Source organism: Vulpes vulpes, chromosome 14 (assembly GCF_048418805.1).
Source record: "Vulpes vulpes isolate BD-2025 chromosome 14, VulVul3, whole genome shotgun sequence".
Classification (NCBI taxonomy): Eukaryota; Metazoa; Chordata; class Mammalia; order Carnivora; family Canidae; genus Vulpes; species Vulpes vulpes.
Genome location: NC_132793.1, coordinates 74,020,667 through 74,039,674, shown reverse-complemented (window position 1 = coordinate 74,039,674; position 19,008 = coordinate 74,020,667). Strand labels below are relative to the sequence as shown.

Sequence of the window (19,008 nt, the reverse complement as noted above, 5' to 3'; positions counted from 1 at the left end):
TCTTCTTCCACCCTGGATTCTCCTAAGAAGTGCACATATCAACCCAGCTCACATCCGTTTTCCACCCCACAGTAGGATCTCCACAAAAGTCCACCCAGTGGCAGGCAAGAAAGGGAAGGTACAGGATTGCTCCCTGTATCTGAGGTTCTCACCCACCCGTGTGCACTCAGGTCACGGCTGTGCAACCCAGCCTAAATGTTGCTGCCTAGCCTACATCCCCGGTGTCTGTTTCTGTGTTCTTAGCTTGAAAATTGCCTGCCTGTGGGCTGAAAGTGCTCCCAATTTTAGCATTTGTTTTGAGCCCACATCTGCCTACTAGTCCTGAAAGCAAAGCTGTTTGCATGGAACTTGATTGAAAGTGAACATGCCAGAAGGAAATGCTTCTTCTCCCCCCACCCTGCTGGCATGGTTTCTTCTCTCTGTAGCTGCCTTTTGCTTACAGTGTTATTCTTTGCTTTCCTGTCCTTTCAGGGGCTGTTCGGGGGCCTGACCAGCTCTCTCACTGGGAAATTTTCTGGGTTCAGTATAATTGCTGACTAAATGACTTTTTCATCTGCCTCGGAGGAGTGAATGGTTGAATCAGCCGAAGGACATGTATTTGATATTCTGGTCGCTCTTGCAGAGCAGATGCCTTCCATTACTGAATTTTGAGAGAGTTATTTAGAAAATAATAAAACTAACAGCTAAGCATGGATTTTTTTGTCTGTATCCTGCATCACTGCCAGCTTTACTGTAATTATGTCATTCAGGGAAAGAGCCGAGCCATTTCCCTTCCTTGGCCCCTTTGTATTTCAAAAGAGCTGAATTGTGGCCCTATTTCCAAGGAAGCAGATCACATGCAAGAAGTCATTAGGGATTTTGAAAGGGTTTATTGGGGGAAAGTCTTGAATGGAATGGCAAAGGGAGCTGAGCTGAGAGCAGTCCCACGGACAGGGATAATGTGAAGTTAACAGAGGTGACACAGCTGTTATTGGTTAATGAAAAACCCAAGGAAAAAGAAATACAAGAGTTGCTGGAAATTTATTAATTTTTTGTAGTGCTTTTCTGTGAAAGAACATGCACAGAGTTGCAGTTTTACCTGGTTAATAAGCCAGTAGGAGTGGTACAGAAACATCACCAGTAATAGCCTAATGTGACCCAGGAATGATGTGTCTTTTATTGATGGGATCTTAGTTGCAGTGAAAAGGCTCAAATGATTTTAAACTTCCCCAATAGTTCATTCTAAAAATTTCCACTTGCCTCCTGCTGATCTGTACTTTTAGAACAGGGCTATCCAGTAGAACTTTCTGGGAGGATGGAAATGCTGTAAATCTCTGCCATCCTGTACTGTAGCCACTAGCCACATTAGGCACTAAGCATTTGAAATACGGTTAGTGCAAAAAAGGAACTGAAATAGTAATTTAACTTTAGTTCATTTTAATTTAAATTTACCTAGTTCATCTTTGGCTAATGCTACCATTTTGGAGAGGGCAGCTCTAGATCCTTAGGAGTTCCCAGAGCTTGCTGGAGGGCCACAGTGGTAGAGATTCTAACTCTAATTGGGTTAAGAGGGTAACCAAAGCAAAGAATTAGTGAAGTCCTAACTCTGACCCTAGTCTGATTTACAATCTGCAAATATCCCTCTTCCCCCACTCTTCTGGAGGGTAGGGAAGCCACAGCATATCCCCTGATCTTTTTGACACCTGTTGTGTTGGGCAGAGAGGACTGGGTAGGGTTAGCCAGGCTCAGCAGGGTCAGTAAGATAGCAATAAAGAAGACACTGCACTGAGATTTAGTGACATTAGCACTCTGCTAGGAGGAATGACTTGATTTCATATTAAAGCCCTTTAAAAATCTTGGCTATTCTGAAAGGCAGTTATCCATAGCAAACCTTCGTGTTTCTGTGCATGAGACTGACAAGAATGTCTTGAATTCACAGCCTGGTTGTTAAAATGCCCAATGTTTCCAAGCAGCTGTCCTTGAGTCTGCCCCTGTGGACCGAGCTGGAATGGAAGGTTCCCCGGCGGTGGACAGCACAGACCTTTCACCTTGCCGATCACCCTCCACACCTCAGCATCTCCGCTATCGCCAGCCTGTAGGTAAGTAAGCTCAGTAGGAGACGCGGAAATATAAAAGCAAAAGGTAGTTTCTAGCTTCTGAACCTTTCTTTTACCTGTGTCGCTCCCAGAATATTTTGTGATCTTGGTTATAAAAATCAGTTGGAAGGAAACAATGTTGCTGTCAAGTAGTGGGGAGATAAAGGATTTGAGGATATGTCATTGCTGTAACTAATGCTGATTTGACCCCATCATTGTACTGCACTGCCCGTGGAGTAACATGAATCGAGAGGCTTGTCCTTAGAGGATGGCTTCTTGAAGAATCTCAACGCTGCTTCTGTCAAAATGTTCCCAGACTGATACCTTGTCGTGAATCCTAATGTAGTTTCTATATAAAATAGACTCATTTGAGACACCACAATTTTGGAGGGACCTTATTAAGAACAGTATTCCACCTAAAATCGGGTCCAGTTGGATGAATTCCTAGTAGTGCATTTGCTGGGCTGTAGCGTAGTTCTAGTGCTGATTTTTCAAGGAAGCTCTATATTGTTTTCCAGTTTGCATTCCGTCCAGCAGTATAAGAGGCTTCCCCTTTGTCTGCATCCTCACCAACATAGGATTTCAATCATATGTGGAATTTAAGAAACAAAACAGATGAACATAGGGGAAGAGAAGGAAAAATAAAATAAGATAAAAACAGAGAGGGAGGCAAACCATAAGAGACTCAACTCTAGGAAGCAAACTGAGGGGTGTGGGAAGGGAAGTGGATGGGGGATGGGGTAAGCGGGTGATGGGCATTACTGAGGGCACCCGATGGAATGGGCACTGGGTGTGGAATGCAACTGATGAATCACTGGATTCTACCCCTGAAACTAATAATATACTATGTTAACTAAATAGAATTTAAATAAAAATTTTAAAATAAAATAAGGTCCAGTTGCATGGGACCCCAGTTATCATTATTGTTCATGTGGCAGGAACTGGTATATTTTCTATAGTTATGAAAATTATAAAGCATTACCCATACTTTGTTTTAGAACATACCAAATGTCCTCTAATTGGAGGAAAACCCGTCAGACCAAAAGGTAGAAATCTTTGATTTCCCCATTGTTCAAATAAAAAAAATATCCAAATAACAGTTGTTTTTTGAAACATTTTTACAGTGGTTTGCCATTAGGTATGCATTCAGATAATGTTATAATGTTTTCCTCTTCTAGGATTACAAACTTTAAACACTTTTTAAACCTTAGAAATATTTAAAAACAAAGTAAAGGGATGTGTTGTTAATCCTTACACTTTTTTTTTTTTTTTTTTTTTTTTTTTTACTAATCAAAAACAACACAACAGTTGTTTTTGAAATATTTCCTTCTTTCCCTTCAAGTTAGTTATTTCAAACTGGAAGAGAAAACTATTCAGTTATGAAACCAGATTCACCCCATGTAATCCAAGTAAAATGTAAACAGTTTTTGACTTTCGTACTCCTGCTTCGAGTAGAGCTGTTTAGCAAAACAGAGAGTGTATACTCCAAATGGCTGCTTCATTTGTAGCCTTGGCTCTGTGGTGGAAGTTGTCATTGCGATTAGATCCAAGAGAAGCTAACCTGGGTCAGGCTGTTGTCAAAAGACTCGCCCACGGGGCACCCGGGTGGTTCAGTGGTTGAGCATCTGCATTTGGCTTGGGTCACGATCCCCAGGGGTCCTGGGATCGAGTCCTGCATCGGGGTCCCCACAGGGATCCTGCTTCTCCTTCTGCCTGTGTCTCTGCCTCTCTCTCTCTGTGTCTCTAATGAATAAATGAATAAAATCTTAAAAAAAAAAAAAAAAAGAAGAAGAAGATGACGATGACGACTCACCCAGATGGCTATCAGTCTTGGGGGAGTGGAGCCATTTCAGGCTCCTGATCAGTCATGGGTCACCCTGACATTTGAGTGGCTCTGGTAAATGCAAATGGCAAGCAGGACTGGCCCTGGCTTGTTACGGGTCCTCTAGGGAGCTTAGCCAAATCTCTTTACTACTCTTAGAGCTTTGATCAGTCCAGGCCTTGGCAACTTCCTTGACCATTGCCACATAAGTTCATGGTAACCTGGAAGAGTCTGGGGCCAAAATCCAGGGAAACAAAACTCTACCAACATAAGAAACAAATACTATTCACTTGGTGGCTATTATCAGGGCTCTGTCTTATAGTCTTTTTTCACATATTTATATTCATATATGAAAACTTTATATAAGCATTATTTGGAAATCCTCATCCTGTTTGTGAATTAAATTAAGTCCTTTGTTTCTTCTCTGATGTGACTAAATCCCAGAGACATGTGAACATGGGAAGGAAGCTGAAATCTGTGAGAAAATGGAGGATCCAAATGGGGACAGTGTCACACATTTCCTTGCCGTTTAGCTGAAAATTTGCCCGTTCATCTGTCTACTTGCCACCTTGTTCCACAAATATTTAATTGCTGCTGCTAAAGGAGAGGGTGGAGCCGTTCTCTGCTTTCTACTTGGGCGTATTAAGTAGCTCTTTGCTTCGCCTCATATTTACTCATTTTAAGTGTGACTGTATCACTTTAGGGGCAAACTAATGAAAACCCTGCAGGTCAGAACCACAGTGAATTATTTTCGCTAAAAGCCTGAGTGAGGAAAAACAGTGAGGTTGGCATCCGCATTATCAGACACTGTATGTAAGGTATCTGAAAAGGGAAGGGGCTGCACAAGGGTGCTCAGAGCATCCTTTTGATTTTAGAATGCATCCTCATTTTAAAGGTGATTTGGGAAGAAAATTCTATCCGTAGTATAATGTGGGGAATTTTTTTGATGCAGGAAATTTTAAGAACTATTTTTTTTGTATTGAGATATAATTCACATACCATAATGTTTGCCTTTATCAACCATACAATTCAGTGGCTTTTATAGAGTCACAAGACTGGGCGGCCATCACCACTGTCTCACAGAGCATTTTTATTACCCCGAAAGAAACCCTGTACCCATTAGCAGTCATTCTCCTTTCTCCTCTCCCTCTGACCTCTGGCAACCACTAATCTACTTTCTGTGGATTTACCTATTGCAGACGTTTCATATACATGGAATCATACAATGCATGACTTTTTGTGATTAACTCCTTTCCCTTAGCATAATGTTTTCAAGGATCATTCATGGAGTAGTACGTATCAGTGCTTCATTCCTTTTGGTAGCTAAATAATATTCCCTTGTATCAATATACCACATTTGGTTTACCCATTCAGTGGCTGTTGGACATTTAGGTGTTTGTACTCTTTGGCTATTGTGAAGAATGCTGCTAGGGATATTCACACAAGAACTACGTATTGGTTTTTGTGTGGATATGTTCTTGGTTCCGCTGGGTATATACCTAGAGTAGAATTACTGATGTAAAATCTTTTTTTTTTTTTCTACTAACAAGGACAATACAGGGCATTGGGCCCAATCCTTCATCCAGTGCAGGAATGAAAATAAGAGTTTTCATTACAGAATATTACCCATCTGCTTCACCATGCTATTTCCATTCTTTTAAATAACCAGGACAGACGGCTGACAACTCCCACTGCTCTGTTTCACCTGCTTCTGCTTTTGCAATTGCTACGGCGGCTGCAGGACATGGAAGTCCACCAGGTGAGTAGGGGTGAGCAGCTACGTAGAGTAACTTATCCTGAATCAGTGTTCCTGCCTGCCAGTGTGTTGGTTAGCGTTGGGCAGCTCCTTAAGAATGCCTGGTCCCGGCGTCCCCGCGTGTGTGCACCTGGTCTGGGCTGGTCCACCTGAGACCCCCTGAGCACCAACCCTGTTCCCCCCACGCGGTCCCATTTCTGCTCCCACAAGAGGAAAGAAACCATCATGAGCCAGGAGACACTCGCCAAACTGCAAGCACAAGTGCACACTGATGGGAGAGGAGCTGCTCGTTGAGAGAAGGTGGTTCATAGAACAGCTACAGCAGATGATAAAAAAAAAAAAAACAAACAACTTCAGTTCTCCTTAAAGAAGGTAGGGGTAAGCAATATCTCTGGTTTTGAAGAAGTGAATATGTTCACAAACCAAGGAACAGTGATCCACTTTAACAACCCTGAAGTTCAGGCATCGCTGGCGGTGAACACTTTCACCATCACAGGCCATGGGGAGACAAAGCAGCCGACAGATACGCTACCCAGTATGTTGAACCAGCTTGGTGCAGACAGTCTGACTAGTTTAAGAAGATTGGCTGAAGCTCTGCCCAAACAGTCTGTGGATGGAAAAGCACCACTTGCTACGGGAGAGGGTGATGATGATGAAGTTTCAGATCTTGTGGAGCATTTTGATGAAGCTTCCAAGAATGAAGCAAACTGAATTGAGTCAACTTCTGAAGAAGATAAAACTTGAGGAAATGATTGGGAGCTGCTATTTTATATTATGACTGCTTTTTAAAATTTTGTTCATGGATCTGATAAAATCTAGATCTCTAATATTTTTAAGCCCAAGCCTCTTGGACACTGCAGCTCTTCTCAGTTTTTGCTTATACACAATTCATTCTTTGCAGCTAATTAAGCTGAAGAAGCCTGGGAATAAAGTTTGAAACAAGGTTAATAAAGTTCTTTGCCTAGGAAAAAAAAAAAAAGAATGCCTATTCCCAGCTCCTATTTTAAGCCAGTGTGTCTTTTAGTGATGTATTATTTATTTACTTATTTTTAGTTTTTTTTTTATTTGAGTATAGTTGGCACACAACGATACACTGGCTTCAGGCGTACAACCCAGTGATTCAACATCCCCATACCTTATGCTATGCTCACCACAAGTGTAGCTACCATGTATTGACTGTATTCCCTCTGCTGTGCCTTTTATTCCCACGGCTTACTCAGTTTTTAGCCAGAAGCCTCTTTCTCCCCACTCCCCTTCATCCACAGACTGTCTTTTAAGTAAGCGCCTTCAGGTAAGTCCTACACAGGTATTGTGTGGATGATACTTTTAAGAACTTCTGTATCACGGAAGGATGTGTTATTTCTTCCATGTTGTTTTATGGAGTTCTCTAACCTTTCTAGCCAGATTACAAAAGGAACAAATATTTCCTTTTTAATTGACTACAATGATAAAAGCATATGCAAGGCAGGAAGGAAGGCTTGTGGAGGGAAAGAGGACGGAAGGACTGTTGCTTGAGCTGACTTATAATCACTTCCAGTAGCTCCACAATGCTTACTGAATTGCTCCTGGGTAATTTTCCAGGTAATGAAGAAGAACTTAAAATTTTCTAATAATTGGAAGTCATAATTCATTATCCCTGTCTTCTTCTCTCACGTGCAAGAAGGACTTTTAAAACAAATCTGTATGTGGTTTAAATGACCTTGGTGCTGTCAGTGTCTTCACCTAAACCTACCCAATGGGTTCTGATCATCATGCTTTGTAGAACCATGAGTGAGTGTGTATTTTGTTAATTAGCCATTGTTCACCCACCACAAAAAACTCCAATGCCAAAGTCTATGAACTTGTATTCAACAATAGTAGCTGGTAGGTACTATCTGTGTGAATTCTTCCTAAACTGAAGTAAGAACAGAGAGATGCTCTATACTGAACATGAACTACCATAGTAATTACATATATAATTATATTCCATTATATATATGTGTGTGTGTGTATATATATATATATATATATATATATACACATATATATATATCTCAACTGAATGGAAATCTTTGCAGACTCACGTCATTCTACTCCACTATTTTGCCACAAATGCTGCATTGGATGTGGTTGGGAAAGCTGGTTTTTTTTTTTTTGTCTAATTATTCTCAAAACCTTCCCCCCAAATGCCCATCAATATAACACAAAACAGCCTGTTATGGTAATAGTATTGATGTCTTGTCAATCCAATTGACTTCTGTTGTTGCCTCCATTCTACAAAAATGAACATTTCTTTGGTGAAATAATGCAGTAGTCTTCACTCTGCTCTCGGCAGAATTGGTTACCGACTGTGATTTGTGGAGAGCTTCTCCTCTGTCTCTCCATCTCACAAACTAGTCTGTCTTTGGCAAAAGTGAAGTACAGAGCTTCCTTGTAGGTTTTTTAATGTAAATATGGTTCATGAGGGAAAATAGTTTTTATGTTAATTCACAATGAGCCTATTTCTGCATTTGCTGGAGGCTAGGGAGGAGGAAGGTACTTCTTTTTCACCTGGGATTGCAGCAAAATTCCAACGAGCTTTAGAGAATGGCGCTTGACTTTGGCTTGGGCATGCATAATGGGCCAGAGGATAAAGTAACCAAAATAGCCAATTCTTGTGTACCATTTAAACATTGCTGTTTCTGCCGCCTTTCTTCTTGCTTCTTCCATACTTCTGAAATAGCTTTAGGAAGAAAGCTCTCTTCAGTGAGCCAGCTAAGGAGGGGTGGATAGTGATTGCCCACAGCCACTGTGGCTAGGGGCAGGGTAGCCTGATCCTGGGTGAGCAGACTGCTTCTTTATTTCAGTGTTGCTGATGTTGCCTGTAACGTGGTCTGGTGCCACATGATTCAGTTTAGAAGTAAAGAAATAAAGGGTTGATTTGACAGTGGCTGTGGCCCTGCTGTAAGGGTGGCAGGTTGCACATGGGTCAGTTGCAGTGGCTAGTGGTGGTAAGAGAGGGGATTTCTTTTGGACTGGGGGTCAGTATATTCCGGGGGCTCAGCCGCTCAGTGGAGCTGGCCCCCCACCCAGGGGATTCCTGGAGAACTCGGCCAGAGAGTTGGGTACTCAGGTGGCTGAGGAAGGTGGACTGGGAGCAGAAACTGGGAAGTGTGCAGAAGATAATCTGGACTTACTGGCCAGCCAGGGAGCGTCTGAGCTGCCCTGGAAAGGGCTAGAGCCAGACGGACAAGTGTTCAAGGGAAGAGAGTGCCAGATAGCAGTTAACTCCCGAACCAGACTTTGTATCCACTTTCTGAACCAGGAATCACTGACCCAGATTCGCTGAAGAGAGTTGCCCAGGCAAACAGGAGAGAAGGTTGTGTGAGCATGTGAACCCTCACGCTTGCATCAGCCTTTGCAGGCCTCCTGTCTGCTTGTACGACTGTACCATGGGCCCACCTGTCAGTGTGACTCTGCTGTGTCCCAGCCCCGGGCAGGAAGAAGGAAATGCCCGGTTAGGCCATGTGGTCGCAGAGTGGGCCTCCGTGTTTCAGGCTCCCTTCAGGTGCACTCCTGCTTTCATCCTCTCCCACTTGCCTACTTCCACCCCTACCCCCATCCTAATACACGGAAGTCTGGCGACTCTGGGTTAGATCTGTCAGTCAATGATTATGTTTTCAAATGTCCACTCCAGGCATTTGCATGTGAAGCCATTTCTTCCTAATTATTGCTTGGAAGGCTTTGCTATTTCATTAACAGAAATTTCAAATTTAGTGAGAAAGCAGACAGAAAGTTTTCCTTATAAAGACACAGACAAGTAGCACCCACTTGGCCCTAAATGCATAGAAAGCTAATTTTATTTGTGGACTGTGGCCTGGGGATCCACTCCCCGGGTCTGGGACTGTCTAATTTCCATGCACACTGGAAAAACCTGGGTTTTCCCCACAGGTTTCTTTAGGACCTAGAACTTGGCCCTTTTCAAAGATGGATTAGTCTCTCCTGTATCCCTTTACCTCCCTTGGAGGTTCCTCATTAGAGACAAAGAAATCCAATTCCGTGGGTATGATTGTAACCCTAAACCAATTCTGGTTAACTTCACAGTCTGAAGATTTAACAGTTTATTTAGTGCTTGCCTTCCAATTGGCAGCCAAGTTACACTGGGCCTGCTTACGGTGGTATCCAGAATTTTTTTAAAAAAAGATTGTTTATTTATATATTCATGATAGACACACAGAAAAAGGCAGAGACTGAGGCAGAGGGAGAAGCAGGCTCCCTGAAGGGAGCCCGATGTGGGACTTGATCCCGGGACCCCGGGATCATGCCCTGAGCCAAAGGCAGACAGACACTTAATCACTGAGCCACCCAGGTGCCCCAGGATCTAAAATTTGGGGGCCTAACACTTAAACAATCAGCTCAGGGAAAAGAATATAAAATCACCAGTACAAACCTTTAGGACACCTCTGAGGGCTTTGGAAGAAGCCCATACCCGATGGGAGGCCCTAAAACTTAAGTGTCATTGGCTTCCTAATAAATCTGTTTATGAATCCGCTCCAGATCATTCTTGGAATTACAGCAGCTATAGGAAATTTTGTTACTTGGGGAGTGGCGGTGGGGGTGGGAAAAATCATCATCAGTTCAGGAAGTGTCCTTTCCTGTAGTGGAGCTTTAAGTCTATACAAGATGTAGATGAAGGACAATTAGCAAGGTCTTGTGTGTCTCTATACTGGTTGCAATGTATTTTTAAGCATCTGCTCAAATTTAGAAGCTCTGCATTAAAGTAGAAATTAAAATGTGTGCATTTCAGAGGGCTGCTGATACAGGGAATCTGCAGGTGCACTTTGGATATAGTTATATGAATAGAAATGCACATCCAGTGAATAGACATATCAGGGTGCATCATGGTGCTTACTACACACCTGAAGCTCTAGGGTTAATTATAGAGTTTATGAAATGATCTAAAATGAAATATGGAAATGTGAGATGGGTTATTTTTATAAGACTAGAAATAATGGCAATGGAGGTACTACAAGCAACTCTTGATTATCTGTGAGCAGATTATATGTTTTACTGTTCTCTGCAAGTCAAGGTAAATTAACAAAATTGAGGAATGGTCGAATGTACTTATGGGAAAATTAATGGTACAGTTAAAATTGCGTAGGGAAATAGTGAGCTCTTTATTGGTAATTATCTGGTACTTGTAAAGTAGATAATTCATTATCTGTTTTCTCTTTTGTCAAACCACTCAAGCCTGTGTAGTCAACAGTAGATCTGAATTTGGTGTGAATTTGGCTTGGGCCAGTTTTTAAAAATACTGGTACCCAGAGGTGCCTGGGTGGCTCAGTGGCTGAGCATCTGCCTTTGGCTCAGGTCATGATCCCTGGGCCCTGGGATCGAGCCCCACATTAGGTTCCCTGCATGGAGCCTGCTTCTTCTCCCTCTGCCTCTCTCTCTCTGTCTCTCATGAATAAATAAATAAAATATTTTTTAAAATACTGGTACCTGGTTCCATCCCTGGAGATTCTGACTTGACTGGTCTGGGTCCATGCTGGGCATCAGGATATTAAGTTCTCCAGGTGTTCCTAGTAGGGAGCCAAGCTGAGAAACTGCTGGACTCTGGATTTGATGTGTTTGTTCCTTCTCTGGTTGTAGCATTCCCAATGTGTTTCACTGAAGCCCTGACCCCCCTAGACTGTATTATTTTCTCCATAGATAAGACAGGAGTGGGAGGGATGCTCTTCCCCAAGCTGAGTAAGGCTTAGCCCGTCTTTTTCCCTGGAGAGTAGACCTTTTTACAGAGAAGGCTCTAGGCGTATTTCATAACGGTGCTCTTCCCCCTCTGCCTGCAAGAGCCAGAAATAGTGTGGGGTCCCCCTAAGAAGGCAGTCCTCAGCAGTTCCCACTCTGCTGCTGGTCCACATTCAGCCACTGACCATTCGGTGTTGCTTCCGGTTCATGGCTCCAGCAACTTCTGCTCCCGAGAAGCAGATATCAGCTGTGTCTCTCAGGATGCACCTGTCCCTCTAGATTTGGGGGTGGTCGTTAGTTCTGCAACCGCAATTTTCTGATGTGTCCAAGAAACATCACTGATTTTCAGTTTGTCCATTTTTTACTTGTAGTAGAGACAAATGTGTCTGTCACCTACTAAGTTCTTTACATGTCAGAGCTGAAAATGGAAGTCTCACGTGGAATTTTTATAGCGATTCTATTGATTTTGTAGGTCAATTTGGGCAGAATTGTCAATCCTAACAATATTTGGTCTTTTTTTAAATCTATGAATGTGGAATGTCTTTATTTATTTAGATCTGTTCTCATTTCAGCAATATTTTTTATTTCTCAGTATATAAGTCTTACATTTGTTCTGTTGCATTTATTCCTAAATATAAATGACTCTTTGTTAGTTACACCCCCCTCCACCACTGGAGGTATCCTCGTTTGGGACATATTTTCCATTTTTTCTCAAACTATGTAAAAAAATATTTTTTCATGATTTCATCAAAGATACATACTTGAAAGTTTGGGGATAAAAGTATCTAATTTATCTCTTTTGTAAAACATTACTATCACTGTTATGAATGAAAAATAAAGAGCTTTGATAAATCAAATTTAACTTAGTAATGATTCCAAGTCTTATTTTTAAACAGACACACACAGACACACATGGACACACACTGCCTGGAATAAGAATTTTGGACCTGAGAAGTGACATGTTTAACTGTACCAGCCTGCAGAGCAGCTGGGAATGTCCATGTTCTGTGGTCACTGCATTCTTTTCTGGGGGACGTGCCCCATAACAAGCTAGACCACATGGAATGCCTCCTCTGCTCGTCCTGTGTCTTTGGTCTCAAGGAGACCCAGACCGCTGTTCCCGCTGGCCTGGGCACCCTGTCACACCGTGTTGCATTGCCAAGTTCCCTTTCTTTGTGCTGTCCTTTCCATGGGACTGTTCTCCTCTATTACTGTCTCTACTCAGCAAAGGTACAACATAGTTGCTTGTGCTTGTTCACTTTTTTGATTCACTCACATTGCCCAATTGCCACTTGATTGCATTACTGTTTCGTCCATTTTAGAGCCAAGGAGGTAACTGAAGGAGAGGCTGGAGAGCTGATGCCACGTGTCAAGGAGGTAGCCACTGGTCAGCCACCGTCTCCATGATTTTGCCATGACGGGTTCTAGCCTAGGGCTGTCACATCTGTTTTCTTTCTTTTCTTTTTTAAAGGAAAGCCAGGAAGTTGGATATTTATGCGAAATCTCTCTTTAAATGCTAGAAGTGAATTCATACTTTTAAAAAATGCCATCTAAGTCAAACAAAATACTTCTGAGGACCACATTTGGCTGCGAAGCACTAGTGTGTGACCTCCGGGTTCCTGTGACACTTAACGTCTAGAGTGTAGGTTCATACAGATAAGATTTCCCAGAACAAGGTGCACCCGGGTGGCTCAGTGGCTGAACGTCTTCCTTTGACTCAGGTCATGACCCCGGGGTCCTTGGATCAAGACCCGCATCGGGCTCCCTGCATGGAGCCTGCTTCTCCATCTGCCTGTGTCTCTGCCTCTCTCTCTCTCTCTCTCTCTCTCTCTCTGTGTGTCTCTCATGAATAAATAAATAAAATCTTAAGAAAAAAAAAGGATTTCCTGAGACATGCCTACAGACTAACAATGGACTCCCGATCCCTAAGTGCCCTCCCTGATTGTTTCCTATGCCTTGGGCCAAGCTGTTCTATAGGAAGTCCATCTTTTCTCTTCTACTTGACCACTTTTGCTTTCATTGGGTAATCTTATTGAAAGATCTGGAGGCTGCTCATCATCACCTCCCCCGCCCCCCTCATACATACTGTGGAAATAATAGCGGGGAACAGTTTTCTCCATCTTGTTTGATAGATTCTGAAGCAAGCGTGAGACCCAGATCAGTGAAGGGCCTGGCCCGGATTCTTGTAGTTACTGAGAATAAGGCTCACTCCAATCTGTTCACTACCAAGTTCCTGCTTTCTTTGCCCTGATGGTACCTTTCATCCCACATCTGCTTCAGAAAGAACCAAGTCATGGGAATCCTGTTACTTAACATTGTTACTGACTCTTGATCCTGTCTTTGTCCACAACACACCCATTTCTTTCGTCTTCTTCCCACTGATAGGTCCACCTGGCATTCACCTGACAGGTCAGCAGCTGGTGACTCCAGAGAAATGAGCCCTGGTGAAATTAGTCGTCTGTGGGTAGATTCTTACTTGGCTAGCAGTTGGTATTGAGGATCTGCAATTTCTTTCACTGGACTGCAGAAATGAGGGCCTTAAGTACAATGATATAATCTGGTCGGAGGAAGCGTTTATCTCTGTATTGAGAATTGGATTACATTTTCAGTAGGATATTGGTTACCATGAATTAAGTTAATGTCACATATACCTTGCTGTCTGTGATCTCTTTCAGGATTTGTGAGCATACTCAGCTCTGTTTAAGTAGCTTATCTATTTATTGAGTGAACTCATAAGAAAGGCACAGAATGTGGCCTTTTCCCCAGTGTCTGTTTTACAAGGTAAAACTGTAACTTCAGGCAGCAATCACAAATTGATTTTCTGTTTCAAACTCAGAAAGTTAATGCCTTGTAGATATTTCTTTGCAGTGATTCTCAATGGAACATGGGTAGGGTGGAATGAGAACAGTCAGGGACTGCTTCAAAATACCCGTATCCCCCTGAGGATTCTGATCAGCTTCCCCCCAGAGGCAGATACTCCAAAACAGAGAGATGTTATTGATGGAAATGTGCTGCGATGTGCATTGTGTGAAAGCAGAAATAAGGCTAAGAATCACTGCTCTACTATCTGCCATCAGTGGAAAGACTGCTCACTGTCTCAATCTAATTCTCTTGTTTCCCCGTGTCCTATTTCCTGGTAATCAGGACATCAAAGGAAACAGGCTGTCTATCTAACCCAAGTTAGCACCGGTGTTGGGAAGTCTAAGGTTCAAATGCTGGATGCATGTAGTGTTTCTCATTTGGGGCTCCCCCCATCTTTTAATTTTCTGTGCAATACCCCTTGTCTTAGTTCTTACTTGTCCCCCCTTCCCTGTGTCCTACTGTGTTTTTTCCTTGGTATGTTCTCATCTCTTGGAGTTCTGCACAATTTCAAGGAAATATGTTCTATTGCCAGGAGTGACTGCATTCACTTTAGAGCCCAGTGCAGTAAGAAAGTGCTGGTCCCCTTGTTTAAAAAATTAGAATTTCAAGACTGTGAGAGTTGAGCATTAAACCAAGTGTGGGCCTTTCTAAGCTTGGGGCACAGTGCAATACAGGTTATGCACCATGAAGCCAGCCCTGCATTTTGCAGTCTTGTCAGGGGTCTGATAGTTTTTTTGTTTTTGTTTTTTTTTTTTTAACACTCAGGATATGTCCTGTAGTGCCTTTCCAGAACTTTTCCATGGTGAAAAAGACAGTAATAGAAAACAATCCCATTTATTTGAATGTGAAAAATCTTAGGCTGGAGGAGACTAATTAGAAAGAGAAAAAAAAAATCAACCTAGGACTCCCGATTCTCTGAAGAGACTATATATTTTAAAATATATAGTCAGCGAATTTTCTATTGGCAGAAATAATCAGTGATACTGTTCTAATTATGTAACATTGCATCAGCTCCATGCATTAAGCAGAATGAGATAAGCTTTTAGTTACAATATTTCTCAAAGTAGTATGCCAAAGATTAAGTGTTGTAGAAGAAATAATCTATAGAAATGTACCGCTTTGGGGGCACCTGGGTGACTCAGTCAAGTGGCCAACTCTTGATTTCAGCTTAGGTCATGATCTCAAGGTTGTGGGATCCAGCCCCATGGTGGGTTCCACACTCAACAGGGAGTCTGCTTAGAGATTTTCTCCCTCTGCCCCTCCCCACTCTCTCTCTCAAATAAATAAATACATTTAAAACATTTTTTTAAAAAAGGAAATGCACTGCCTTTGCATAGTTAATAGTGCAAGTCAGCACAAGGTGAACTGAATCTTAAAGCTTCTAAAGTCTATGGTAAGGGAGGAATGGGCTTTTCATCTGCCAGGAACATCCCCTGAGAGCACAGGTCCTCCACATGTCCTTAACTTTATGCAGCCAACAGTGTTTGGTTCAGGTGGTTTCTCTTCCAGCATTTGTAGCCAATGGCCTCACAAGTCCTGGGAAGACCTGAAGAGGCAACCTGACAGCATGTAATTAGCCTGTTTTATCAATTGTGAATACATCATTGTGGATGACTTTAGCAGAGGGTCTCCTAAAGTGACACCCACTTCTTATAAGCCCCTATCTAATGCTGCTCTCCTGGGTATTTCTATATGCAAATTGAGTGGTTGCCCTTATTAGCAATAGGACAATAACAACACCAGTAAAGTCATATAATTCTATAGAGTATACTATGTACCAAGCACTATTCTAAGCTTTACATGTGTTAACTGATATGTGAAAGAGTCACTGGTATTATATTCTCTTGCCAATAGAGGAAATTGAGATGCAGAGAGTTAAGCAAATTGTCTAAGGTCACATAGGTAATAAGTGACAGCTTTGAATCTGGCACCTGGCTAATGAACAAAAGAATAGCAGGAATTATTACCTTTCCAAATCTCTGCCTTGCATAGGGCAGGGTTGAAACTTCATTCTTTGGGTTTCTGCAATGCTGCCATTTTGTTTGGAGAACATGGACATTTCTGTTGAGTGGTCTGGTGGTTAAAAAACATGCCCCCAAATGCTTTCACACTCCTTCCTTCAAGAGGTGGAGCTTGATTGCCTTTCCTTTTTGTGTGGATGGCATTAGTAACTTGCTTTTAATGAAATTAAGCAAAAGTGATCACGGATGACTTGGCACCTAAGTCATCAAGAGGCCCACTGGCCTTGTCTTGGTCAGTCTGTCTCAGATCACTCATTATGGGGGAAACAAACTTCCCATGTCATGAGGAGAGGCCCATGAACTAGCAAGAAACTGGAAGGCAGGCCTCTGGCCAACAGCCTCACGAGTGAGCTTGGACATAGATTTTCTAGCTCTAGTCTAGCCTTCAGATGACTATAATTGTAACCCTGGTGGGCATCTGGATGCAGCCTCATGAGAAACCACAAGCCAGAGTCACCCTGCTGAGCCACTTCCAAAACCTTGTCCTGAAGAAACTATGGGACCAGAATGTGTTTGGAGTCTCTAAGTTGTAGGGTAATTGTTTTGCAGCAATGGATAACTGCTACTGGTAGTGTCAGGGTAGCCAATAAACCTATGGTCAAATTATTCATAATCACATGGAGTTTAAGGAGCATATTTTCATTTTGGAAAGAGAGGCATGTCCGGGCTATTTCCTCTGAGACAGGGCGCCCTGGGCATATTCCCTACTAAATATTTTGAAGTTGGGGAACATATCTAAAATTAGCATGTAGTTTAAATCTACCATATATTTCGATGGGGCAGCCCGGGTGGCATGGCACAGCGGTTTAGCGCCTTCAGCCCAGGGTGTGGTCTTGGAGTCCCAGGATCGAGTCCCACATCAGGCTCCTGCATGGACCCTGCCTCTCCCTCTGCCTCTGCCTGTGTCTGTGCCTATCTCTCTCTCTTTCTGTCTCTCATGAATAAATAAATCTTGAAAAAAAAAATAAATCTACCATATATTTTGAGATCTCTAAATAGTCTTTCTCCTCTCCCTTCACCTTGTAGTGCTTTGAATTGAATAGACTGATTTTTCCACTGTTTGAGAGCGGAGAGCAGTTTGATTTTAACAACTGTTGCTTAGCAATAGGAACGAACTTAATGGCTCTTCTGCAAACTGCGAGGAGCCTCCCTGTGTAGCTATTGTCTGTCTGTAATGCTGAATTTAAAATTGTAATTATCATTTAAGATGAGATTGAAGCTGGCCTCTGTAACACATTACACTTACCCTAGTATCTCAGCTGCCCAGGGAATTGTACTGTCCCTGTTTGAGGCCCCTCTGCGGACAAGCTGGTCCCTTGGAATTATGGGGGCATTTAGAATTTGAAGATGAAGCTCTGAAAAAGCTAGTAAATCCCTCACTGATAGGAATATGCTATGTTATATATACATAATATAGTATATACATATACTGACTTTGTGGATCTGCACCAAAAACTTGACTTGTGAAATGTTGTGACTAGAAACTGGGCCAGTGATAGTAAGGAAGGGACACTGCAGGGGTGGGGCTTCCAGACAAATTCAGGGGAGGAGGAATGGGTGGGAAACCTAGTTGCCGGGTTTTTACCACTTGGCTCTGATGGAAAGGCTCTGAGACATGTCAGCTGCTTTGAATTTTTAAACAAAAGGTCTAAATCCAATTGTTCATCTGGAAAGGTTGATATCAAGATTCAGAAATCTCTGCCTGGCTTAAAAGCATTATTCTTTCCCAGTCTTTGGATTAAATGATGCACAAGTTTATTTGATTTTATTTAATCTTCAATTAGTCATATAGGTCTCCGTGTGTGCACCCTGTGCCATACCAGGTACTATGGGAAGATAATGAAATATGAGGCATTGCCTGTACTCTCTAAGAACCGACAATCCACTTGAGGAGATTAGATGAACAAGCATAAAGTAAGTCTCAACTGATCAAGAAGGGAACGACAGTTACTGATAATAATCAGTATAATTATTGGCCTCCTTGTAAAACTTTGGACTTGAAAACCAAGAGAAAATGTCACATTAGCAAAATAACAAGGCTTCAATGCATGACCCTGAAAGAAAAGGTTAATATAGTTTCAGAGTATTTCACACACCCTTCCAATTAGTCAGCTTTCTCTGAAAATAGGGTGTGTGTGTGTGTGTGTGTGTGTGTGCGTGTGTTTTAACTTTGAGAAAATTTTTTCCTCCGGATCTGCAATTATTTTTTATACGCGCATGCTCCCTGGTGTGTGTGATAGTCTTAGGAATTAGCTAGTGTTAGATTAAGTGGAGGCAGCATCTGTCATATTGGACTAAATTAATACTACCACGATTTCTGCACCAGCATCATAATGAGAAGTGCTGAAAGACTTCCACTGAAGCAAATGATATTTCAGTGGCTTTAAAAATTAGAAGCCATAAACCTACCAAAACCCCCAAATAGTCTAGTTGAAATAAGAGTAAAATAATAGTATTGTGATGTAGTGTGATGTGGTGTGTGTGTTTTAAATAAATGTAACAAATAGTTAGGGGGAGCTAACCATCTCCTCCTTCAGATGATATTGGATCACCAGCTGTAAAAACTCTGAGGGTAGGTATTCAAATATGTTTTAGCATTTGAGTGGCAACATTGCAGGTGTTACCTGCCTATAATCCTCCTCCTCTTTACAGACTTTTCTTTGTCTTGCTTCTAATTTTCTTTTCTTTCTTTCTTTTTTGCTTCTAATTTTCAAGATCCTGTGCACGGTTCAGAATAAATTCAAAACAGTAGTGGAGCACTTTAGT

The 19,008-nt window shown here is 42.1% G+C and overlaps 1 protein-coding gene and 1 pseudogene across 4 annotated transcripts in view; both read left to right on the top strand.

Moving 5' to 3' along the window:
- RASGRF2 (Ras protein specific guanine nucleotide releasing factor 2) overlaps positions 1 to 19,008 on the top strand; it is a 237,337-nt gene that overhangs the window by 136,410 nt on the left and 81,919 nt on the right. The window contains exons 16-17 of one of the 4 annotated variants that reach the window (XM_025998231.2): positions 1,953 to 2,078; positions 5,567 to 5,656. In XM_025998231.2, the coding sequence (XP_025854016.1) occupies positions 1,953 to 2,078; positions 5,567 to 5,656 (216 nt within the window). Of the gene's footprint in view, positions 1 to 1,949; positions 2,079 to 5,566; positions 5,657 to 19,008 lie in introns of all 4 variants that reach the window. The other 3 variants (XM_025998230.2, XM_072736877.1, XM_072736876.1) reach the window with 3 other exon arrangements.
- On the top strand, positions 5,789 to 6,606 carry LOC112919723 (transcription factor BTF3 pseudogene; annotated as a pseudogene).